The sequence below is a fragment of the Gymnodraco acuticeps genome, unplaced genomic scaffold, assembly GCF_902827175.1.
Source record: "Gymnodraco acuticeps unplaced genomic scaffold, fGymAcu1.1, whole genome shotgun sequence".
Lineage (NCBI taxonomy): Eukaryota > Metazoa > Chordata > Actinopteri > Perciformes > Bathydraconidae > Gymnodraco > Gymnodraco acuticeps.
In genome coordinates, this window is record NW_022990941.1 from 110,776 (window position 1) to 137,302 (window position 26,527).

At 40.7% G+C, this 26,527-nt stretch overlaps 2 protein-coding genes across 3 annotated transcripts in view; one reads left to right on the top strand and one right to left on the bottom strand.

Annotated features, from left to right (window-relative positions):
* Positions 1-23,165, bottom strand: part of rock1 (Rho-associated, coiled-coil containing protein kinase 1) — a 35,525-nt gene extending 12,360 nt beyond the window's left edge. For both annotated transcript variants that reach the window (XM_034234735.1, XM_034234734.1), the window contains exons 1-15: positions 22,313-23,165; positions 10,955-11,036; positions 7,978-8,078; positions 7,755-7,892; positions 7,398-7,573; positions 5,218-5,302; positions 4,883-5,027; positions 4,512-4,650; positions 4,207-4,298; positions 3,185-3,344; positions 2,704-2,779; positions 1,794-1,882; positions 1,400-1,448; positions 1,054-1,189; positions 65-156 (exon numbers count right to left, since the gene is read on the bottom strand). In XM_034234735.1, coding sequence (XP_034090626.1) covers positions 65-156; positions 1,054-1,189; positions 1,400-1,448; positions 1,794-1,882; positions 2,704-2,779; positions 3,185-3,344; positions 4,207-4,298; positions 4,512-4,650; positions 4,883-5,027; positions 5,218-5,302; positions 7,398-7,573; positions 7,755-7,892; positions 7,978-8,078; positions 10,955-11,036; positions 22,313-22,405 — 1,653 coding nt within the window. In that variant the 5' untranslated portion in view covers positions 22,406-23,165. The remainder of the gene's footprint in view (positions 1-64; positions 157-1,053; positions 1,190-1,399; positions 1,449-1,793; positions 1,883-2,703; positions 2,780-3,184; positions 3,345-4,206; positions 4,299-4,511; positions 4,651-4,882; positions 5,028-5,217; positions 5,303-7,397; positions 7,574-7,754; positions 7,893-7,977; positions 8,079-10,954; positions 11,037-22,312) is intronic.
* Positions 23,166-25,084: 1,919 nt separating this feature from the next.
* Positions 25,085-26,527, top strand: part of greb1l (GREB1 like retinoic acid receptor coactivator) — a 46,186-nt gene continuing 44,743 nt past the window's right edge. Inside the window, exon 1 of the mRNA XM_034234737.1 lies at positions 25,085-25,270. The gene's annotated coding sequence lies outside the window, so the exon portion shown is untranslated. The remainder of the gene's footprint in view (positions 25,271-26,527) is intronic.

The following is a 26,527-nucleotide window of genomic DNA, read 5'->3' on the forward strand; positions in this document are numbered from 1 at the left end:
AGGTGTGATGCATTGCCCTCCACTAGACTGACGTTGTTTTTGCGTGCATGTGTGTGAAGAATACATGATTCTGCAGCTGTGTGATCTTGTCATTTGAGGCCTGAGAGTTCTGGCTGATCTTCCTCATATCTTCAAGCTGCTCCTTCAAAGATGACACTAGAAACAAATCAGATATTAATTAGACAGAGCTTCATATAAGCTCCTATTTCAACCACAAGTAATGTCCTCTAAAAACACAAATCTAACTAAAAACCATTCACAGCATTTACAGTCTTTAACTCTAACAGTGTATTGCTTGCAAATCTACTTGGTGTTGTTTTTGCGGCAAATCAATAAGAAAGTTAGACGGACATGAGCGTGATTTAACATTTAAATAGATGCGTAGACAGCAGTGAGCAATAGGAAGGTCACACCAGGATTAGGGCTGAACGATTAATAGATTTTTTTTCTTTCTTGTGTGTCAGTCATCCACACCAATCAGAAGTGCTGTGCTCCATGTGTACCAGCCATTGTTAACCAATCAGAAGTGGCCCATGATAGAAGGTGATAGACAGATTGATCCAATCACCTGCCAAGTATTTTTGAAACCATCCGAGTCAGGTTAGTAATGCTCCATCTCATGTTTTACATCTATTACAGAGTGAATCTTAAACTGAAGCTTGACTTTAAAGCAACCCAATGGAAGTTTCAAGTTTAGTTCTTTCACACGTAGCTCGGGCTGCTAGAGACGGGAGCACGTTGATACGACCTTCCAAGCCGGAGATATGGCTGCATTTTACAATAAACTTCCGTTGGGTCGCTTAAAAACAAAATCGCAAATCGAATCGCAATATCTGTCAGAAAAATCGCAATTAGATTATTTCCCCAAATCGTGCAGCCCTAGCCAGGATACCAGCTATTATTAAGGTGGAATATGTCTTGACCAGATCAAGTGAGAGGATAGGGCATTCATCAAAAGTATGTTCATAACCAGCTGCTTCCGTGCTCCACTCTCCAATTATACTTTAATTGCAGTGTCTGGATCATGCATCGGCAGCAGCTCATCACATTTACCCTCATTCTCCAGATTGCGCCTCTTCTCTGCATCCTGGTCAGCTTTTCTTTGGTACTCTGTGAATCTGTGCTGCAGCATGATCTTGTCCTTCTCCAGCAGAGACACGCCGGCCTCGGCACTCTTCCTCTGGTTCGCCTGTGGCAAGGAACAGAACAGCTGTGACGTGGCTGTGATGGGAAAAACCATCTTCAATCTAGCCCCTGATTGAACAGAATGTCTAACATGTTGTCTATCGTCAAACTTTCTGAATTTTTCAACCAAGACCAAAGCTGTAGATGCTTCTTTTTATCGATATAGTTATGGATATCTATAAGAAGAGTGTTGAGAAAATGGTCAGCATTTAACCTCTTCATCCAGTTCTTTTATTATCTTCTCGATCTTGGTGCTCGATGTCCTGTGGAGAACAGAGATAAAAAGTGAATACATTGAAAAGTCTGGTTTACCATTTAAAAGCAATCAAGAATACTCATGCAAACACTTGCAACCAAAGGCCAGAGAACACATATGTCATAAAACTTATTTGTGGCCCTTTCTACATTTGAAAATATCCGAATTTGACTAGAAAACAATTAAATGACTTTTTTCTTAGAAGTAAATATGAATATGTTTTTCCTAAACCTCTGTAATGCTGTGGTCTGCTTTTTGACAGATCGGAGGACCAAAGAATTTGCATCATGCCTGTGCTTTGACTATGCAAGTGTCTATTTGTATCTTTATGAATGAAAGTCCTGTTCTGTACCTGCATTTCTGCTCCAACTCATCCTTCAGCTGCATCTCACTGTGGAGCTGCTCCTCCAGCTGGAAGATCCTCTTCTGCAGGCCCTCCAGCTACAACACACAATAAACAGCCTTAAAGGGGGCCTAACATGCAAAATGCACTTTTTGATTTTTGATGTGTTCAGACAATAAAACCCTCTCTCTTTTCCTCCGTACCCAAATCTCTAAAAACGGGGGTACAACGGAGCTGATCCAGATTTACGTCCGATATGACGTAATATCGGAAATGTGGACCCACGGCACTATCAGAAAGTTGCTATCAGAAACATTGCCATCAGAAACAATGCCCGACTGTTTTGGACGTAATATGGTCGGTGTTTACATTAGCATCGCTAACACTCAGAGCTAACCTGTACTGGAGAGCATGTGTGTGAAGAAGCAGGAAGTAAAAAGGAACTCACCTTGTGGTATAACCGGCAAGAGAGAAAGCCTTTGAGCTCCATACTGTTTCAGAAATAATCCTTGATAATCCATGATATGGCGTTTCATCACGGCAGTATTTAGTTTAGACAGTAGCTGCCGGGTCCCGCATGAGCTCCGCCCCCTCCTTTTTTGTTATCAATTTCCTTTTTTAAAAAAAAGCTTTATACCCAAAATCAGCACTTTTGAAACAGGAAGTGAAATAGAGGGATATGAGGCGTGGCTAGAATGGGTGATCTGTTTGGTATTTTGAGCAAAACACTTCATAGACATGTTTTTTTACATATTTTTATATATCTGAGACCTATGCTATTGCCTAAAAATAGCATGATAGGTGCACTTTAAAACGTCATGTATACAGACAGCGCAGATACCTGAAGTAAAGAAACGGTTTAGAAATAGGCAGATATTCTATGATTTAAAGCTCCTTAAAGTTGTGCTCTACTACTTACATGACTCTTGTCTTCTTTTGTGAGGCTGTTACGTTTGTCAACGGTCTTTGCGTTGGCAGGAGAGGTTCTCATAAGGCTGGAAACAAAGCACATTTCATTATTGAAGAAATGTTTACAACAGTGATACTTAAATTCCTCCTAAAAACGACATCTACCTATAAACAGAATAAATAGGTATCGCTGTTGTAAAAGGAGCATTTAGAGGCTAAGCAAGGAGTTCGTACATCCGTGACATTCTCTCCAAAATAAGGTATTCAAACAATGTCGACTATGACAACGTGATTTCCACCATGCAAACAGAGAGTGCGCCCTATGGGCTGCTCCTGAAGTCACGAGTCATAGTAACACGTGGAGTACTGATTGAAAAATGCATAATCAGAGCTTTAAAATCCTACATCCACATATAATGTTAGGGCCATTTAGTGATGCAAGAATCCTAACAGTTCGGCACTTGGGTTATAAACATGTGTGGCACACTCACTGCTGACTGCTGTAGTAAGTGAAGCCTACGAAGGGCAGCTGGTTGCCCGCGAAGGCCTTTGGTGTGGGGAAGGTCTCCTCCTCCCCCCGGTCCTCCTCTATATCATCAAAGTTACTGGTGTCAACGTCGCTGCTCAGCTCAGGCACTACTGGGGCAGCCGCTACACAGGGCACGAGAAGATGGATTATTAGTTAAGATACAGAATATGAACCATTCATTATGGCTAATTATTCAGTGTGTGTTAAAGGCAGAGTCAATGATACAAAAAGAATGTAAATAACAAGTTTCAGGATGTCTTTTAATACAGTGAGTAATAGAGAAAAAAATTATGTTTTCTGAGTTTCTTTAGATCAATAAAGACGGCGGGAAAATAAGATCCTTCATGTTTTTCACTGTAAAGGCTAATCAAACAGTAATAGGCTAACCCAAATCACATAAGAATTTGACATATTTTTAACATTTGCAGTATATTAACAGCATTTTAAACGTACGTCCCTTCCAGATAGATAAGAGACAGTGAGCAAGTGTTTCTCTTGTCAGAGCAGAGTTTTTTTCTGGAGCGCAGATCTCTTTAAAATAAAGGAAACCAGCGAGCTAGCAGAGATGCTCAACCAGTGGAACGACAGCGGTGGCCCACAGCAAAGTGCTGACTTCAGCCTCGTGAAGTATTACAAATAAAGCCAATAAAGAACCGACCATAGCTCCCGGATTCAGCGCTACATCTCTAATCTCTTTCTGCTGCAGCGTCAACACTGGTGCATTTACATGTTGCATTGGACTGCTTCCCCCCTGTTGGCCTCAAAAAACGCTGTGCTGCCAATTATTCCTCTGAGCAGGAATCACGTTTAGTCTTGGAGAGGATACTGAATGAATGGCTCGTCTACAAGAATTTCCTGCAACTGTCCGTAGTAGGTCAAATGGAAAACATGATGGCTGGCTTCGTGATTGCGGTAACAGTGAGCAGACTGCCAAATAATATGGGAGGTGTAATGTGCATTGTTAACAGTAAACAAGGCTCCTACTGTCTCTGATATTCTCCCATGTCCACTGGTCGTTCTTGAAGAAAGGATGCCTCTTGATTTCATCGACACCATTACGGCCAAGTCGAATTTCCCTGTGGAGAACATACTTTTATTATTAACAGTACATTATTTCACAATACCAGAAGCACATTTTCTTCATAAGTTATTATGTTGACGTCACTGAAGATTCTTTCCAGAGTGTTCTCTAAGCCAGGAAACAATCAATGCCTAAACAAGGAAAGGGTTATAATGATAAGAGCCCACTTCAAGTGGCACCTCAAGTGCTTAGTATGCCACTATCTAACCTGTCAGTCAGGAAAGCACAGATGAGATTCTTGGCGTCATTAGAGATGTCGCTGTCGTCGGGGAAGGTCAGGGCATTCTTGTGGTTCATAATTTTGCTGTAGGTCCCCACCAGGGAGTCTGCATAGAAAGGAGTGTCGCCTGTGCACAAGAAAAAAGAGCAATCGATTACGCATGTGCCCACAGTAAGAACAAGCTGCAGAGAACACACACACAGTACACGAAAAGTGCACAGGAAAGCTTCACTGTGGTGTTTTATAAAAGAGAGAAAAGTAACAATGCTCCAGAGGCCTTGAACACAAACTTCAGATTTATGACAGGTATAATAACATTAAAGTGAACTATTAGAGGAAATATTTTATCAAAAACTCACCGACAAGCATTTCGTACAGGAACACCCCCACTGACCACCAGTCACACTCTCTGCCATAACAGCCATCTCCCCCTTGAGATTTCAGTACCTCCGGCGAAATGTAGTCTGGAGTTCCCACTGCTGTGTCGCATCGTACCATACCATCCTAAAGGGGACAAATATTTGGGGAAATATCACAATTTGATCCTTATAATAATACATTCCTTGAAGTGCTGTCGGAGCCCTGCATTTTTCATACACATAATAATCTGCAAAACAACTTAAAATCTCAACGTTATAGGACTTGTCATGCCTGTGGTGTAAAAACATTTGGTGATGAAAATTAAAAGTGATACCTTGTTCATTTTCATGCAGGTCCCGAAGTCGGCCAGTTTTAGGTGGCCTGCTTTGTCTAACAACATGTTATCAGGCTTTACGTCCCTGAGAAGGCAAGAATACAGCGATATCAAACACATGCAACACACAAACAATGCAGCTAACTCAAGCATGTAACCAGAAAATACATTTAAGAGAAGAGTTAAAGCTCTCCTCATCAGAAGTGTCTGAAGGTGCTTCAGAGCTCTGTGGGGATAAATCAGATGTAATGAGGTAGGAAGGACGCTGGGACCCGAGAAAGCAGAAATCATGGTTTTCTTCACAACTTTCCTACACTTTAAGCTCATTTGAAAATACTAGACAGCTATTGGATAAAAAATGTCATGGTGAGAATTTTCCACCATCGCAGCTGTGCACAGAGCTTAGTGTGTGGAACTATATCAAGTAGCATTCTTATAAATGGAAAACACATTTCTTTTTGATGGCTGTCATGTATTGAAATTGAATCATAAAAATGTGCTGCTGTCGAGCACACAGATGTATTACCCTACTACTCAAAAAGATATCAAAAACCTAGAGCCAGCATCATGGGACTGCGCTGATAGACAATTTGAATCTCATAAAGATCATTGCTGAAAGGTCACAACATAAATGAGACAACACTGACAACAAGTGCAACTCATTTAAACTGAAATACAGAGACAAGCTGCGTGTGTAGTGAAAGAACACAAATATGACTTGTTCAGAAACAAGTAGTAAGTTTTACCTGTGCTGGACTATGGTGATCTATTTTATATGAATGCGCCGGCCAATTACCTCACCAAGATAGATGCTGCCTATCATAGTGCACTAAGGTTTGTGACAGACTGTAAGACTTTGACTCATCACTGTACCCTGTATACAAGGGCAGGGTTGCTTTCACTTACTGTACGGCGGCTAAATCACTGGTATCTTTTTATTTATAAAGCAATGTTAGGGAAACTTCCGTCTTACATCTGTTCCCTGATCTCACAGCGTATTGTAAATGGCTACTGTCTGAGATCTAAAGCTGTGGTTGTATTACATGTGCCAACTGCTAGGACTGTATTAGGAAATACAGCTTTTAGATGCGCAGCGCCGCTAGCATGGAACAGTCTACAAAAGGAATGGAAGCTAAGCAGTTTGATTCCATTTCATGTTTTTAAAGCTAGGATAGACGCTATACAATCAGAAAATATTGGTGTCTGTAAATGCTACTAGTATACAAACTGTAATATCATATAATGTCCTTTGTTTTCTGTCATGTTTGTATTAATGTTTGGAACTAATTGAAGCAGGTCACCATTGTAAAAGAGGTCTATGATCTCAATGGGTTTTATCTGTATAAATAAAGGTTTTGAATTGAATTGAATTGAAGGCCGACCTAAAACACTAGCATTTATGTTAAAACCAGTACCTTTGAGCCTTGCTATCTGTTTTTTTATAAAACCTCTTCATTTAATTGTTTATTTGGCAGGAACAATGCACAGTAATGAACACTTAAAACATTCAAATGTATCAAGCGTAACAGTGCCAGATTTAGCTTTGAGCTAATTTCCATCCGCAGTCCCTCGCATAAAACATTTAAGAAAATTACATTTTACAAACATGGCAAAAACAAAATACATGATGTGCGAAAGAGCAGCATACACAAGTATTTACCACATGGTAATACAATATAGCAGCAAACAACATATCAAGTGCAAGAGAAGATACAAGAGCTACATAAAGTAAGTGCGAGAGGAGATACCCCTGTGTTAAAATGCATTTAGTCTTCAACCATTCTTTGAGTTGACCTTTGAAGCTATTGAGAGTGGGACAATCCCGTATCTCAGTTGGGAGGCTATTCCACAACGAGCTGCCTTTAACGGAGAGGACATTTTGTCCAAAAGTGGTCCGTCTGTGGTGGACCTCACAGTCTCCTCTGGTTTCTGACTGTGAGGTCCACCGTTGATTAGATCACAGTTGTTGAGAACCTTAAAAGATAAATAATTGTACACATTTACTTTAGACGTGGTTTCAGAGAGAATTCCAAACTGACTACGAAACATCTAGAACTGCCTTACAGATTTAAAAAAAACAAAAAAAATGTCCATCAGAAATGAATCCCAGCAACGTGTTGGACGGCAGCCAATGGAAACCCACCTCACAAACCCAAAGGGAGGGAGAGCTCTGATGTTACCTGTGGATGAAGCCCATGGAGTGGATTCCGTCCAGAGCCTGCACCACTTCAGCGGTGTAGAAGCGGGCCCACTTCTCCGGGACGTCATAGTTGCTCATCAAGTTAACCAAGTCGCCACCCGGCATGTATTCCATCACCATGTAGAGGTAGCGGTCATCTTGGAATGCAAAAAATAGCTGAAGAATAAAAAAAAGAATTGGTTAAAACAATGAGCAAAAAAGACACAATTGAAAACATGACTTAAGAATTCATTTGAGAATCACACAAAAAGCTGGGTTAATGTCTGTGTGGTCTGCATTCAATAATACTACACTAAGTTAAGTAGGATTGTGACGCTTTGTCTCTATCACATCATACCTGCACCACCCATGAGCTGTTGGCAAAAGCCATGATGTCCCTTTCCTCCCAGAAGAAAGCAGAGTCCGACCTCTTGATCATTTCAAACTTGCTCAACAGCTTCATGGCGTATACTTTGCGCGTGGCTTTGTGTCTCACCTGGAAAAGATGAAGAGGTGAAAACCGTTTTAGTTGGGTTGAATTCTTTCTCATCTTTAGAGCAAAAGATGATATATATTCTTACCAGTTGCACCTCTCCAAATGCTCCCCTCCCAATAACTTTAACCACCTCATAGTCCACCGCTTTCATGCGTAGATCACGGATTTTACTAATGGTTTCCTTATCTAAAAAGAAACAAGGAAAGACAGAAGTTAGTCAGAATCAGAAACAGGTTTATTACCAGGTAGGTTGACACGTACGAGGAATTTGACTAGGTGTCATGGTGCATACATAAAAGTAAAAAAAATTAAAAACACAGATATTATAGAACTATAATAACATTCCAAAAATAATAAAGAATATAGTAAAATATAGCAGTATTTACATTGAAATGGAAAGGAATATAATATGTGCATTAATAATAAAACATATATATTGTGTGCATTAATTTAATGCATAGTCTAATAGAAAATAGAAGCTTTATAAGCTAAGACTAAATATACAATGGGTAAAATGTTCATTTTGCGTGTTCAGGATGTTTTCGTGTGTCAACCACAATAAAAAGGAATCAACGGCACACGTCCAAGAGGAAGCTTGGAATTGCAGCACCCAAAAGCGTGAAGGGAACAAGGGAAACACCAAGCATACAAAGTGGATCTGGGGTGGTCTTTCACACAGTGGCGTGGACCGAATCACTTGCTTAGTTCTGGACGAAGGGGGCCACTTTGAATGTTGTCTTTACGTCCACAAATAACCTGCTCTTAGTGTTTTTAATGTGTTGACCATTATAAAAGAGTCTTATACTTCAAGTCAGTTTAGTGAAAGTTGCTGGAGGTAGCTCTCAGAGCATGGGTTTTTTATATTAAAATAAAGTTCCATGTTGAATTTGTACGGGAGATCAGAGACACTTTTACTTTACGCAACATCATTTAGGCAGGGGTAGTCCAAGAAATCGACTAATAATGAAGAAAATGAACCCATTTGTTGCAATAGTCATTTATACACAAACTACATTACTACTTGTACAACAACGTTTGAATCATCAGTTTTTCCTCATTTTCTTCAATTGTTCATATTTGGTTTATTAAAATAATTATATTGTGGTCATTGTTAAAAAACGTCTGCTATTATTATGAGTATTATTATTTGTATAATGCGCTTTCTGCCTTCCAGCCATAATCAGGAGTTAGAAATGTAATAGATTAGATTAGAACCTTCATTATGCTAAACTGCTGGGACATTTCCTTAAAGCCAATACCTTTATATTTTCTACCCTTCACTTACTTGTCAGCATAGGTCGGCATTGATGTACAGAGCCGACCAAAGACCTTGTTTATATTGGCATCATATTGCAGCTGAAACGTTCTCTCCCTCTTCTTCTCATACTTCCTGTCACTCTCCTTTAACTCCTCCGGTGACATTGTTTTTTTGCCCGGCGCTTGGCCGGTTACCGCTGGTATTAAAAACATTTTGGCGAATGGTTAGGTGGCGAGAAAAGTCTGCAGTGAACGAGTCACGGGTCAACTTCTGCTATATGTTGACACAACGTGACACCTAAGCAGGCTCCCGTAGCAGAAGTTGACTTTCGTAGAAACATCCAGCCTGACAGCAAGCTGAAAGCTGACAGCGCCTCCGCACAGCTGAGATCTGCTGTTCAGGGAAAGTGTTGCTTACTGAGAGTTGGCCTCTCCCCAATGCAACACTTGCAAGCTCCCCTAGGGAAGATAGTATTCCATGTTCAGCCAAATTTGGTCATAGTTAAAACAAGGGGGGATCATTTTCAATTCACATGGGTCAGAACTGGCACCGGAGCTCCTGGAAAAGGGAGATGCGGGGGGGAGCATTTAAGTTAAATTGAACTAAAAATAAAAAGCAAGGCCTGAGTTATTAACATAAGAACATTTAAGAGTGACTCATTTCCACTGTGAGCATAAGTTCCCTGGATCATGAAAGTCCCAGTGGAGCTTAATGACATATAAAGCATGTTTAGAAATGGTACAAATATAATTTGAAGTTACTGTTACTGTGTGTATTTGCATGTGTGTTGGGGTGGAGGAGGATTATTTCCAGTTGGTCCCTTTATACATACAGTCGAGCAACCAGCTGATGTGATCAGGGTGCAGGGCACAGTGCGTGGAGGAAAGAACTCAAGAGTAAAGAGCCCTTTAGGCAAAGCATGCTACTGAGACCCTCATAAGACAGCTAGTCCATTAGTCCACATCCATCTCCAATACTTTGCTGCTATACACAAACGCACTGTACCAAGAGTAACTGAGGAGATGCCTAATGGCAGTTTTAGCCCAGGGGTTTCCAGTAGGTTGGGTCTATCATCAAATATTACATTTCCTCAAACTTCTTTTTTGTTCCACTAGGAGTGTAAGAGAAATCCTTACACTGACAAAAATACACTTTTCATATAGAGGCAGGCTGTCCCCACTTCACTTTTGACTAATTAACTCAAGTCAATACAATTTAAAAGATTTTACAAAATGATTGTAAAATGCCTGCAATGCATTTGTGTTGCAGACCTATTGAAGGAAGGTCACACGCAACAACAACAGTAGTGTAAACAGAGCAGCGTGCCATCTGATCAATGCTGCACATGAACATGCATTTCAATGGCTGTCACTGCAAAGCCTTTTTGCTAAGATATCAAGACTGAGAATAAAAAAAGGAAAGCTAATAAACACAAAGGATAAACCTAAATGCAAAGAAATTGGGCAGTTATAGATGTATTGGGGGAAAATGTAGATTTACCATCCGTATTTGGATTGGTATTTTAGTTATGGGGTTCCCCAGTCTGAGGGCACTGTGAAAAAGAGAAGCCATCAGGATAGACACCATGTGGGTCACCAGCCATTTATGAAAGCCCCTTTGTTGGGGACACTAAGCAGCAGACACCTATTGTGTCCAAGCCCACATGGAGGCGGTGACCCAATAACAGCCTTCTTTTCTGAGGCTTATACCCATATGTACCGCAGTCTTCAAACAAAAAATGGCTCAAGTGAAAGACATATAGAGAGGAGGACATGAGGGAAGAAGCATGATGTGAGCTACTTACATCTACTCAAAAAGTTGTCAATGCTCTTGTTTTTCCTCAGGGCAGGAAAGTCAAGGTCATACACCAGTGCGTCCAAGCCATCCTGTGGGAAGAAGAGAAAGGGTTAACAACCAGGCAAACAATGCTGCTGTGTCTACCACATCAGTGACATCACACACACACAACATGCAAAAAGCAAACACAGAGTCCTGTCAGGCCTCTGAAGAACGGCTTTAAAAAGACTTCTGCATAATGCAAGCAGTCGGCTTTCAGCCTGGATTACAATCATGTATTGTCAATAGCTGGATTTCAGTGCTGCTGTAAATATTCAGTTTCTTAAGTGGTTAGAAACAGATCTATTGAAGTGGCATTGGTCTATTAAATGTCGCCTGCAATGGACAGTACTAAAGTGTATTTAAATTCACTAAAGTATTATTGTAATGCTGGCAGAGTGTTTAAAATCCATGGTGTGCCTTTATAAATGCTTGTCAGGAATAAAGAAAAAATGCCACTTCTAACAATTAATAGAATGGATAACTTAAGCACTCGCTATTGTTTTTATAGAAAGTTAACATTAACTGTAAAAGACCCATTGCCTGAAGAACTAAAGAAACTTGTCTGGTCTAATTACCGTCAGGGCTATGTTACTGAAAGTGTACATGAGAGCATATGCACTCTGAAAGGTTATGATGACTGGGGGCTTCTGCCAGCTGCTGAACAGAAATGTGTTTATGAGCCATACTGCTGAAAACCTTGAAGCCAAAGAGCAAACATGGACACTGTGAAAAAGAATGTTTCACATACAGCATGCAAAAATAGCTAACCAGAATGCCACAGTTCATCACGACACAGGGGTATAATAAACCAGCTTTCTCTGAGTTCCATGTACAACTCATATCAGAAATAGGTGCAAAACTAGGCCTCCATACTGAGACACTCATGGCAAGGTAAACATACACATTGTATTTGCATAAGAAGTGGCTTGTTTTGGCTGGATGACCAATGGCAATATGTCCCACCCTGGTGACAAAGTATCTATTAAAACGTACTGAAGAAATGTAACTTAGGTACTTTTCGATGACTAGGGCCTCAACAAAAGTCATACAGATGAGGCAAACCGTGTGAAAGCACAATCGAGTGCTGCAACACCCACAAACCCTCGTTAGAAACCCTTTCATGACGTTGAGCTGCACAGTTCCTGTTAGTTGTAAAATAGGAGTTAAGAATGATGGTGTCTTTAAATCAAATTGAAAAGGCCAGTGCACACATATCCATTTTAAATATGATGCGACAACTACATTATTGGAGTTATTTCCAAGAGCTAAAACACACAAGACAGACCAGATTATGTCTAGCTAGGCAGGAGAATAAATGCTGCTGGCAGGATTTAATCTAATCTTCCATAATCCAGAATGGCTGAAAGAAGACTGGCACTTGAGCATGACATACTGTTATGTATTCCCTCTGGCGGGTGTGAGCCAGATGTGGAAACTGAGCATCTTCTAACCCGTAGCCATGGGTCACCGAGCTTGCAGTTTTTTTCCTGAAAAAGGTTTGAGGTCAATATTACAGCTGGTCTGCCCATAGTATATCAAATAAGCACCTTTATTTACTTGGCTACATTCTGCTCTGATCTCACTGTCATAGAAAGAATCTTGTCATTCCTGTATAGTGAATGATGCTGGTGAAATATTCAAAGGATTTATTTTTGCTTCTCTGAGCAAAACAATGATGACACATGGTGAATCAGCAGCTCAGACAAGGCGAGGAATCCTCTTAAGTAACCTGATTGGAGGTCAGGGCCATACCCCCCCTCCCCTCTTTGAGACATAAAACAAGCAAGCGCCCTGCGGGATGGGTGGGAGCAGGGAAAGAGGCAAATGGGAGGTGAGGAATGGCTGGTGGGAAGAACAAAGGCAACGTAGACAGAATGTGGGAAATTAATGAGAGGGTAGGTTGTGATCAACACACATGGCTGAGCTGAGAGCCATCATCTGCTCAGAGAAAACATACAGTCGACTTTCAGCGAGGCAAATGTACACATGGGAGGAAAAGGGGTCCTTGTTGGCCATACGGTATCCAGCCAGCCTGCACTGGGAAGAAAAGCTGAAGAACCGAGTCCTTCAAGACCCTAATCACAAGGCTCTGTGCTCAGCAATGCACGTTTGCATAACTTCCTGCCGCAGAGAACTCTGGACAGCCACAGTAACATTCCTTAACAGGACTGTACACGTCAGAGCGCTATTTTAGGTATGCGGCCAAACAAGTTCTCAACAAAAAGTGAAGGAAGGGAGGAAAAAAAAATCCATCCCAAGTACAGAGTCACACAGTGAGCCTTATTTTCAATCAGCACTAGAGTTCCTAACACTATGACGGAAAGGAGGAGGAAGGGGAGGGCTGGTGCAAGGGGGCCTGGCTCGCCCTATAGTAGAACAAATGAAGGAAGAAACAAAGAAATTCTGAAGACAGGCATGCTATGAGTCTTGAGACAACAGTGTGACAAATACCCGGGTTCAGTCGGAGAAACACTGGGAGGACACAAAAGAATCAAATTGCTTAATTGAACTAATTGGATTTTAGGAATAAACTGTAAATTAGCTTTCTGAAGCAGTAAGAGTGTGAAGCACTGGGTGTGAGAGCAGCAACAGATCCAGGATTGAATCTCAGCATTTAAATCTCTGCTGTGGTGTCAGCTATCTTCATGGAAAGAGAGATACAGAGGTGTTTGGAGTGGGCCATATAGATTAAATCCTAATATTAGATATATGCATTTGTGTTCACGAAACAGTGATATGGTCAATGCTGTGGTAAACGCAGGAAACCAGTTATGAATTAAGATATTCTAGCATATTTAATACCTGAAACCTATGGAAAAATCGACTTTTTCTATAACGTAGTAATGCAAGACTGCCCACAAAGGCCACCCGGGCTACAAAAGCACAACAATGATACAAAACTCTAACTGTGATTACTTGATATCGCCTCGCAAAACAGCCATATTGGCCCACCCTCACATGCGTACTTGAATGCTTCACACATCAGCAGTATATCATTGAAAAAAAGCCAGTGTGTAAATAAAAATCAGCATTTTGTTTAATATCACTATCCAATATATAATTATGAAACCAATCTAACTGCTAACTGACTTATGAACATCCAGGCTGAGGGTCAGAGGCCAAACATCCTCTGTCACTATCAGTCTTTAGCCGTCAGACCTCTCTGCCGCTGGGTGAGATGGAGCAGCCAGCAACACAGATATGGCTGAGTTCAAAATATGATTCCAGGATGTACTGAAAAATATGAGGTTCATGGTCCAGAATCACTGACAAAGCTCTTTCTTAGCTAACAATTCAGAGTCATTTCCAGAGGTAACGGTTCCTAACATAAGCACTTCTACTGCACTTATTGCAGCTGACATTTCCAAGGGCTAAGGATTCAGCTTTCCATGCAAACAGAAGGAAAATTGGCATCAATGTTCAAATGGAAAAGACAAAATGGAAAAGAAAGAAAGTGCAGATATACATATTAACACAGAAAGGTATCAAATATTACATATATGTGAATATAGCGTCTAAAACACCCTCATTCACTGTATGGTTAGGCCTGAATTCACCAGGCAAGAGCACAACCATTTGAAGAACATCTAAAAAAGTAAGTGAGAATTGTAATGTTAAAATAGAACATACACAATAATCATTCCTATTATAATCAGAGGAAAAAGCGTGCATTAAAGCTACTCAAGTGTTGGTATAGTCCAAAGGCTAAGCTGTATTATGCCGTAATCTTTGGAGAAATTGCTGAGAAACCAAACTTGCAGGACTTATCTTGTTTCTGCTAATGCTGCTTCAGCCAGAGGGCGACACATCCTTGGGATTACTAAATAATAATATGAAATACCATCCCATCACCTTTCATGAAATGTGGTAATAATAAAAAAGGTATCGGTATTTTAAAATGCACACGCCAGTGGTTGGCATTACATATGGCAAATATGTGTTTAAGCTTTAGGAGACGGATCCACACACACAAGCTCTTTTCCAGACATTAAAGTCTGAGTTAACATTTCCATGGGAGACTCAGCCACATCATCCCTTTCTGCATGCCAGCACAAGGCATGTGGACTGGTCTAAGTCCAGACCTACTTCTCACTTCCTTTTCTGCCACCTCTTTAAGACAATATGCTTTCCACATGCGAGCAGTTGTGCAGACAGCCCTTCAGTTTGCCAAGCAAATAAAGGCAGTTCCATTGCAGGCTGTGACTAAAACACCAAATGTGATCATACAAACCAATGGAGCCATTCAAAACAACAAACACTACATTGCGTTGTCACTGCTTAGTTTCAGATACAGGAAGAACTACAAGGGAATACATATCTATCTGTTTGGGATTTGGTATCACTGAGATCCACTTGAGTATTTTTTAACTAGGTTCCTGCTCCAAACTCCTTTTGTACAGTCTTGCTTTATATAATATCTACTGACAGACAATCCCACTTACCTAGAAAGACTGCATATCTAACAACTCTACTGGATAAATGGCAGTGACAGTGAACCCAGGGGTGGCAAAACCGGAGCATTCCATTTCCTTATGAGGTCCCAGTGAGCGAGAATCACTGTCACAAATGCTCTCATGTCAAAATATAATTGAGGTATTGCAACAGTGGAGAGGACTCACGTGTTTCCGATGGATGAGTTCTGGATTCTCGAGCAAAACTCTGCTGTCCTGCCTGCTCTGCACAGGATTTCTGACCCAATAAATAACCGTCTAATTAAACATCGACTCAGCTCATTTTTTAACATCTTCACAGGACTTGGGTCGCACAGTCCTCCTCTGGAAGTGGGACAAACTATCTGGGGCCCTTAAGATATGAGATGAAAGTAGAGTAGTAGGCTGTAAAGTTCAATGGGTGAATCAAAGGATAGAGCATTCCATTATTAAAAGACTGGATCATTTTAGTATGCATTACTGCACATAACGAGTCAGTTGAGGGAATGCAGAGCTACAAATAGCTCAGCCAATTGTTGTTCCCTTAGCTGAAGAGCTGAGGAGAGCAGTTTACAACTGACAGCCCTGAACGCTTTCTGACAATAGGGATGGATCAAATGGTAACAATAACCGTAACCACCCAAATACATGTTTTTCAACTCAAGGGTATGTAATTTATAATTAAAGGGGGGAGGGGGAATAGTACAGTTTTTAACTATAAATTACATATATAGTTCAAATGGTTCCCGTCTGCATTGCAAAAGTTTAAAGTGCTTTGGCCGCCTCCAGGCAGAACGCTATGAAAATGATAGTAGGATTGAAAGATAAAGTGAACATTTCGTCATTCTTATATTATGTAGCTAGTAGGGCTGAACGATTAATCGATTTTAAATCAAAATCGCGATTTTAAATGATGCGATTATCAAATCGCAAAGCCTGCGATTTTTTTTATTACAATTTTTTTATCTTTTTTTCTTGTGTGTCAGTCATCCACACCAATCAGAAGTGCTGTTCTCCACATGTACCAGCCATTGTTAATCAATCAGAAGTGGCCCATGATAGAAGGTGATAGACAGATTGATCCAATCACCTGCCAAGTGCTTTTGAAAGTGCCTGCCCTTTCCAAATGGCTTCCAATGGAGCTTTAGATGGTTTGGTGAAACAAAGCATCTGAGTCAGGTTAGTAATGCTCCATCACATGTTTCTATTACAGGGTGAATCTTAAACTGAAGCTTGACTTTAAAGCGACCCAACGGAAGTTTCATGTAAGTTTAGTTCTTTCACTCGTAGCTCGGGCTGCGGGGGTGCTAGAGACGGGAGTACGTTGATACGACCTTCCTAGCCGGAGTTATGGCCGCATTTTACAATAAACTTCCGTTGGGTCGCTTAAAAACAAATATCGCTAATCGCATTTTTTCCCAAAATCGTGCAGCCCTAGTAGCTAGCTATGAGCAGGGAACATAGAACAACAACAAATTGTGTTGTATTCGAGGAATGCTGTAAACTCTGTGAATCCAGTATGCGTTTCAAAATCAGTGTCTCCTGGAAGCTACAACATCATCCGACAATAACAAGGCTGGGCATTAATATAACAATATATTAGTATATATACAGCGTTTCCGCTAGGTTTACTGCTTTGGGGGGGTGCTGCCTGGCCGGGGGGGGTGCTCTGGAGCAGAGAGAGGAGCTGTGGATTATTGTTATTTATGAATGCATCAGTGTTTCTTTGGGTCAAAAATACTAAACTCATGAAAGTCAGTCGTTATCCGAGTCAAAGCTGCAGAAAATAGACACTGAAACATTAACATGCACATAAATTATATATATAAAAAAACAAAAACACCTTGAATTTCAGGGGGGCGCGGGGCTCTGTTGGCGGGCGCAGCGCAACTAACAAATCTAAAAGGATTCTTTGTTAAAGTGGTTACTGGTGTAACTAATGTAAAGTATAAGCAACTTGTATGACAAACCAGTATGTGCCATAACAATGATCTCATGTCATGCATTGCACCAGATTAAAAAGTTTCCGAAAAGGATTTTACAAAATCTCCGAGTTATATGTCAAGTAAAAGGCAAAAGGTTACCCGGCTTGTACAAATGTCAAGTTGTGTTAATACAGACAATCATCTTGCTCAAAACTGTGCAGATCTGTCACCAAGATGAGAAGCAACTATAGCTGCTTTATCAGTGCTGACAACACCTTTCAGGTAAGGTTTGTACATTAAAGGCAAAGGTCAGTAGAACAAGGGCAGGCACTCTACACACACAGCAAGACAAGGAGTGACTGTACTCCGGCTGATACTCAACTTGGGCCAGAGCAGATTGACTATGCAAGGCAATTAGGGAGCGCGCCAGTAAAATGGTTCTACAAATCATTCTCATGACTCAAAAGTAGGCAGTTGTGACTGAAAAATGACCCCGTCGGTACAAAGGACCTTCATGGAAACAATCTGTAGACCCTGTGTTTGCTATAGCTTCTTTTTGAATCCTTAAACTCTAGGAATTGGGTGGAATTTCTAGAAAGGAAAGACATGCCAATTTTAGACTGGGCTAGATTGGAGGTGAAATAAATCATATAAAACAAGTAACGCTTTACATTAACAAGTTTTACTTTATATATTTTTTTTGCCAAAAAGCACCATTAACTAGTTGACAAATGTACAAATAAGGAATTTCTTCCAATTAATGAAAATATATTGTAGTTGGACTTTTTGAGTTGGAAATAAAGGCAGACATTAACCTGCAAAAAGGAAAACTGATATAGGTCTATCCTTAAATGTAATGTTCCTCTTTAAATTGCCTCTAGGGAACAACACATTTTAATTAGCACAAAGCTTAATTTGCCCTTTTGTATTAGTGACACACCACATGTACAACAGTGTGGTGTTATTGATTTAACTGTTTCAGCCTATTCAACTGTTGCATTGTAAATCACTTATAAATGAGAGCATCCAAACAAGCATGCACATGCCGCATTCACACTTTCAATCACTGTCTACAATTCTGGTTTACTAGCAAGTACTAACAGTTTCCTGTAATTAGACTACTCTTATTACTAGGGATGCACGATATTGTTTTTTTGAAACCGATACCGATACCTTCCTGCTTCTCAAGACCGATACCGATAACAAAAAAAAATGTACGCCACTAATTATTTTAACGCGAATAACGCATGTGTATTTTTTTTCCTCGGCCGCCCCGTAGTTTCAGAGCGCATCGAGTTTAAAATACCATCTACAAGCTGATGCTGACAGCCCCGCTCCTGCCGCCCGCTTGTGGCAGACCACACTTCCACGCTCACCGGCAGGCACCGACTGGCTGTTGGGAGGACCGGGAGGGTGTGTGTATGTGTGGCCCGAGCGAGCGAGAGAGAGACCTTACGTGCATTGTTGTTGTTAGCATCTGGTGCTAGCTAGCTGCGCTAACGGATATACGGAGCTGTTTAAATGAAAACAGAGGAGCGACATTTCGCCACAACTGCGCCGAGCACTTGACTTTATGCAGGAAGCCAGACAGTGGGACATTGTACGAAAAGTCAGCACACTCAGCACGGATAGTGCGCAACATGATTGCAGCGTCCAGGCAGCTCCCGTTCGAGCATATGCCTTGAGTTGCACATAGCTCCAACGCCCATACCACCGACAACATGTTTGTTTACTGTCCTGGATTCACGAGTTAGGGAGCGCTGGATTTGTGAAAAACTCCCCTCTTCCTAAACCACTAATACCACAGTACTGGCAAAACGGGAGGAGCCGAGTGAAAAACAAGCGCCCCTCATCCCAATCCACCCACACCGCAGTATTTTTTTCTTTTTTTTTTACCCAAAAAATATATTGTATATTATCGGGGCTATTAATACTGGTATCGGGTTTATCGGGATGACGTCATAATTCCTAATATCGGACCGATAATTATCGGGCCGATAATTATCGGGCCGATAATTATCGTGCATCCCTACTTATTACAGATATTGAGTCCAGCTAAAAGAGGAATCAAGACACAGAGAAGCCATAGCACCCCAAGTAATAGTTAGAACAATAACAAATGCCTTTATCTTTTTCAAACAAAAGCAGAGCCTACGCGATATAAGTTTCAAAAAAATCAACAAATAGCAAGTATTCTAATTTACAAAGTAATGACTGACTCTACTAGGGAACCACCAAGCGGAAAGCAACTAACAACTAACTAAGGCTAACACGTTTAATCCAGACATATCATTTGATACAATTGATGAAACATATCAGTGTTTCCCCTACCATTGTCTTGGAGGGGCGCTGCGCCCCACCAACGGAGCCCCGCACCCCCCCTGAAATTCAAGGTGTTTAAAAGTGTTTTATATATATTTTTTATATATATACATAGCACCAAATTGCAACTAATCTATATCAACTGTCACATTGAACACGTGCTCTTTTATTAAATAATGCTTTCATTTTAAATTGGGAGTTTAGTGTTTTTGACCCTAAGAAACACTGATGCATTAATCAATAACAATAATCCACAGCTCCTCTCTCTGTTCCAGAGGATTTAAAAAATATATATCCCAATGCCACCCCCTCGCTCAGACAGCAGCACCGCACCCCCCCCCCCCCCCCCCCCCCCCCCCCCCCAAGCAGTAACCTAATGGAAACACTACATATTGATTGTCTCCAACAGAAAACATAAAGATAGACAATGATAGGACCCTTAATGTCGTTCACATCACAATGTCAGGAATTCTGTCTGTTCAGATTGGCTCTTAAAAGTCCTGCATAGAGCACGATAATCGGGGAGGGGGCAGCCCATTCAGATAAGGTACTCTTCTCTCCAAGCAGGATTTATTTAGGGGGTGAAGATAAGGGCTGCAGGGTTGGAATACTGTGCTCAATGGGCCGGCCAAGAGCTGAGTGGTAAGGTGCAGGCCAAATGTCAGCATCACACAACACAGACCAGGCTTCCATCGGAAAACGGTTAGGCCCAACAGTGCTATACTTCAGACAGAAAGCAATGCCAGCTAAGGACCCAGGTACAACAACATGGCCAGTAAAAGGCTTGCATTGTGTATTCTGATGGAACCTATTACTCATAGCTAAGCATGTCGGCTGCTTTATGAGTTAAATGTCCTGATTCACGGGCCTTTAGAAACATGAGTCTTCAGTCCACATAATTTTGGTTTATGGGTAGAACGAAGAGCCCACACCCTGCTACCTCAGAGCTGCCTGTCTGGGCTCAACTCTCTCCAGACGTGCAGAATGGCTTTGGGACACACAGGGAACTCCAGACCAGTCAAAGACAAGAGGTTATTTGATTAGCATGGAATTTTATTAAGCTGTGGGTGGAGTTGCATGGTGGCAGAGAGAGCCTCATCAAAAGGCCTCCATTCATTGATCAGGCAAGATTGCAGAAAAGGGAAAAAAAGAGGAACAACACCCTTGTGTGTGTGGCTGCCAGCAGGAACAGTCCCCACAGCTTTTTGCCATTAAAAATGCAGAACGTGTGCACTTTTTTAGGTGAGTTTAATTGCCTTTTTCTGCAACAGGATGGGAGGTCACAGAGACTAAGAAAGTTTTCTTTTCAAAAGACAGCTATCCAGAGCAGCCTGTACACAAACACTTCATGTTGGCCGTGTGGGTGGTGTTTTAGGACAAGCCCCCTTTCCGAAACAGACTGCTTCCCCAATATTCCTTTGCTTGTTAAGTCAGACCACAGGCTAATACATCCAATGAAGATCCAGGAATCATTCATCAAATAGTATGACCTAACGTGAACAACACCTGAATGAGTTACAACAAAACTACTACCTGACTAAGTTACAGTAAAACTACTGTACACGCAGATTAAGAAGTACCAGTCACTCTTTGTTTATTCAGTGCTGGAGTAAAACTGTCATACTTCTGGTGAAATTCAAACCGAAATGTGCAATCTAATTACCAATATGAATGTCTGTTTCATCACACTAAACATACGAGTGCAACTGCTCCCATGAGAGCAACAATTCTTGTGAAAACACTCCACTGTCACCCAAGCTGAAAGGATCCTGATATCAACAAACACTTGACTCAACAACGTCCCCCTTGGCATCCACTCCATGGTGAGTCAGTTGCTGGGATTGCCTCTTGTAATACAAACCTATGAAGGTGTTGCTTTGGGGTTTAGCACGTGGCAGCAAACGCCTTCTTTCTTCAGACAGAAGAGTCACTTCATGAGTTGTCAAGTGTATACAGGAAGAAGCCAGTGACCTCCAGCAGGTGAACTGATGCAGCTGGAGGTCTGCAGGTTACAACAGGCTGCTGGCAGCCCTATCACTTTAAATTAAGCTTAGATAAGTATTTCTAGAGAAACAGCACCTGACCACCAACTTCCTAGTGATCTAAAAAAGCTAAATAATGCCACCACAGAGCCTAATCAGATTGTAGTGGGTGAAGGAGACCAATACAGTTGATTAGATCTAATAACATGACTTGTTTTACCTGGCCTGGCCAGTGTTCTGTATTGTTGAGAACAATAACACGGTTCCCATATGTCAGTCTTGTTCTGTCACCTCACTTTTCATTTCTGATGAGTTATTAGAGCTAGTTTGTCAAGTACTGACAGTACATCATCTTTTAACATAAAACCTAATGCAAGTAATTACCACGTTATTGCTTTTGCCTGCAAGTTTATGACTGAAGTATCAAACTACTGATTATTTTCTAATTGCAAATCTTTAATATAAACACGAACACACAGGTGTTTTATCGTGATTTAGTGTGTGAGTAAAACTGGCCTGTCAGTGACAATATCAGCACATTCCTTCAGTGACAATTGAGAAGACTTGTTGGTCTCGGAAAGAATTTCTGCTCCAAGGAGTAGACTGACCCCGAATGGTTGACTCGCTAGCCGCCTAGCCAGCAGCTAGCAAACTACAAACTTACCAGAAGACAATCCGTGTTTACTTCTGACTTTGGGTCCTTCAACATGGCATCGATTTTTTCAAATCGAGCCGCCATGCTTTCCCCAGCAGACATGTTTGCTGTTAAACTCAGCCCCGATGTTGGTTTGTGAACAAAAACAGCTCACTGGCGAGGCAGAAGGCTGGCTAGCTAGCTTTAGCAGCAGCCAGCGGTAGCTAGCTAGCCAAATGTTCCTTTCTTCGGGTGAACTTTACACGGCACTTCAAAGAAAAGACATCGTTCTCCTGCAGCTTTCACAGACGATGAAACGTTTAAGATTGCGTTGAATGTACAAAAGCCACATTTTCAGAGTCGAAAGATGTTTTCCTTGCAAACAACTTCAGTGGCAAAAGATAAAGTCGGCGACAGATTAGTCAGCCTCCGCAGGATGCCACTGAGGATAAGGGCTTAAAATGTTGGTGCATCCAAACAAAAGGCAATTAAAAGTTAGATGTAATGTCTTTTTGAAAAGCACAGTTTACGGATATGTTAGTCCAGACTCGTTCCCATATTTTGCCAGGCCCTTGCAGAAAACGACAATAGATTCTGACAGCTCAAAAGTAGAAGTGGTGGGAAAAAAACTTCTGCTTCTTCCAAATTTTGATCAGTTTAAACACGGAGTCGTTACAACGTTTAACGGCAGTGCTTCCGCGGCATCCCGTGCACTGTCAATGACTGTCGACTGTTTCCCGTCCACATAGATACATCTCTCAGGTCGAAGGCATACAAATCGGCTTTAGATATGTGTTAGTTTTCGGAAAAAAACAGCAGACGATGCCCGATTTTCTCCCACAGCCTGACCAACATGTCCGCCTTCCTGTTCAAACACCCCGGAGAAGCAACTTCAAAATGTCAAGCACTGCGCATGCGCCCTGACGAAGTGCATTCAAAGAGTTCACAGACTGATAGCAACATGTTGCTGTTCACAATGTTACACTGTGGGCTAACCGTGAGCATCTCATGAGAACCCAGGGGAGAAGAACCATTTATTTAGTATTAGTGTTCAAATGTTTGCCTTCTTCCTTTAAAATGTTTGGGTTTTTTGAAAAGCTTTTGTGTACTTCACAATTTCGAAACGTTTTTTATGCAGACCATTTCGATTTGCCTTTCAGTGATAGTAAGTAGCCTACCTATCATGTAGCCTACCCTTAGTTATGATGTGTCATATTTATATTGTTTGTTTTTTTATGCCCTATTCAAATATATTCTATCCTTTAAGGTACATAAAGGTGAATGGATATTTCTGCAAGGGTCATTGTCAATAGGAAGCAGAGTTACACTAACTTACTCAAATAGGCTACTGTAATTAAGTCAATTTTTAAGATACGTGTACTTTACTTGAGTATTTCCATTAAAATGCTACATTGTACTTCTACTCCGCCACAATTCAGAGGTAATTGTGTACTTTTCCTTCACTACATTTATTTAATATATTTAGTTACTTTGCAGATTTGGATTAATGGTGTGACATGTAATCAACACTTAAATAAGACTTTAGTTATAGTTATTATATTATAGTCACATGTCCTATCTATTTGTTTGATGCAAAAGCTTCACTTTTTATAAGAAATAGTGGCTAGATAATAACTACCTACCTTTTAATTGAATCATTTAATTATTTTATGAATCAATGATTGTAAGGGCCTCACATAAGCGTCCACCTATATCAAATTAAATATCAAGCAAGTTATACAAAGCTATTTTAAAAACAAATCCCCTTTCTTCTTTACGCTGCAATCAGCCTCCTCCAGCGTTCATTCGGCATGTGAGCCAACAGAGGGCGGTGGTGTTCAACTTTAACATGACAAAGCACTTGTGTTCAGAAACTTAAGACCCATGATTTTAACATTGTCAAAACAAAAAAACGTGAAGCGTGCTCCTTAAAAGAAATATTATTTTTATTTATACCAGTAAATTAAAAAAAATTGTGAATTGTTTTTTGTTTTTTTTAAATCTACGCAATATGAAGCTCTTTATATCAATGTATAAGTTCTGTATATCTGCCACCTGAGGGAGATGTTTTCACCTTAAATAGACTGATAAATACGGCACAACGGTGTCTTTATGAATTGTGTCCAACATTTTAGACATTTCCTTCATAATAACTGTTTTCCACAGCATGCATGGATGTGTGTAAGTATCTATCATTCAATGAATTATTCAATCATATTTTGGATGTTTGATTTGTTTTGTCTATCTGTTTATTTTGTAATGTTCTACTTCCTTATAATTGATTTGTAGTTGCTGTATATGCATGCCATTGTGTGTATTGCAATAAAACAAAAGTGTATTAGAGAGCAACCTTATTATTATAGGCCTAGTATAACGTCTGCCTCTGTTTACTCCACCTTCCTCAACATTCATACTTTATTTAGATTCAAAGGTTGTATTGGCATAATGCACATTGGCTACAGTGTAGTTATGTCAATGAAAAGTGTTAGTCCCAGGCTCCTTCAACAATGCAACATAATAAAGGACATCAAACAATACAACAATACAAAATAATGCAATAAGAAAATAGAATATAAATAAAACACTGCATGAGTATTTTGCAAGTGACCAATGTGCAAGTAATGAAGAAGTAACCTATATACATGTAAACTAGAATAAGATGGGCTTTAAACAGAATATAACATTTAAAAGAAAAACATTTGTGACGTATTAGTTATTTGTCTGACTAATCCTTTGTGTTGTTTTCCTCCTTTAGCAGAAACAAGCTGATGCGAACTTCTCCTCATGAACCAAACGGTGCGTACAGTAGCTCCGTGACGTCACTCGGCGGCTCCCTCTCCGTGCGCAGATCAGCTGTGGCAGCAGAGCGACGGCAGCAGCATAGCAGTGAGGTGGCGGTGCTCAACCAGCCACGGACCAACATTTAACCCACACACCCGACTCTACGTGGACACGACCGTGTAACACCGACTCTGCGTGCAGATAAAGGTAGGCGTGCAGTGGTTTTTCCGTAACTCCACTCTTGCTTAAAACGCATGTCATAAGGGAGCATGCTAGTGATCATAAAAAGGATCAGGCTGGGATCGCTCTCCGGAGGGTGGTCGCCTGTTATCAGGTCGGTCAACAGGGCTGGAACAGCTGCTTGAAGTTAGTGTTTTATTAACATTATATTAAAGCTAAGCAGGAGGTTTTTTTCGCCTAAATTAAGAATAACGAAAGGAAATAAGATATCATCACATCCTAAGCAAAGCCGGTCAGTAAAGCCTGTTTGTATGCCAGGCATACTGCATGAATATATTTTGTATCTGTTGAACCTGTTGATTATTTGCTCCATTTTGTTATCACAAATTAAGAGCATTGCCTAATGGTTTGGCTGTCAGTAGGACTCGCCCCCAAATGTGTACATCTCAGTTTAATGAGGTATCTTGCAGTGTGATATGAGTGTCAGTTAACTTTTGGCAAACCTGTAGCTGAAAATAAGTTAATTGAAACCTTACTTAAATCAACAGTCAACACATGGTCTAATCTGTATTTAAAGTAGTGTTAATCAGTCTATTTTTGCCTTAAATGCTGATTTTACCATTGTAGTGGTGAGAAAGGATGAGACGAGAGGCAGATCAGATCTTATTTGTATTAGTGTCAAATATGGTACAACAGGGCAATAATACCAAAAGCCCCCATTATACAAATATCACACACATTATATGCTTTTCCCCACCCACCTGGCATACGTAATTTAGTACTATAAGTCACATGAGATGCCAAGTTGTATCATAACAGCATCCAAATGAACATAACAAACTCTCCTGACCTCCTATTCTTCCTGATGTTTAGGGTCTTAGTTTGAAACCGTTCCCAGCATTGGAACAGGCCCTAATAACGTAAATTTTCTCTGTAACGGGTCTAATCTTTGTTCCTTCAAAATCTCATGTCACGCTTACCTGTTCTTATTGGCAACGGGAATACATTTCTATAGAATTCTTATTTAATCTTGGAAAATGTCACTACTGATTAATCGTTAACAGTCATTTCAAGTGGATCCAGGTCACACATGCACATGTTTGTCTGTTGAATACTTTTACAGTTGCCTAAGGCTCACTGTTGTAACAGGCTTCAGCAGCTGAGATAAAGTCATAGATAACCAGGACCCAGAGATATTTTTTGGTGGTTCGTCATTGTAATTACAGGCAAACCAGTCGGTCTTTACCAAATCTAATCTGCCATTCCTCATGTTTCATGTCCCAA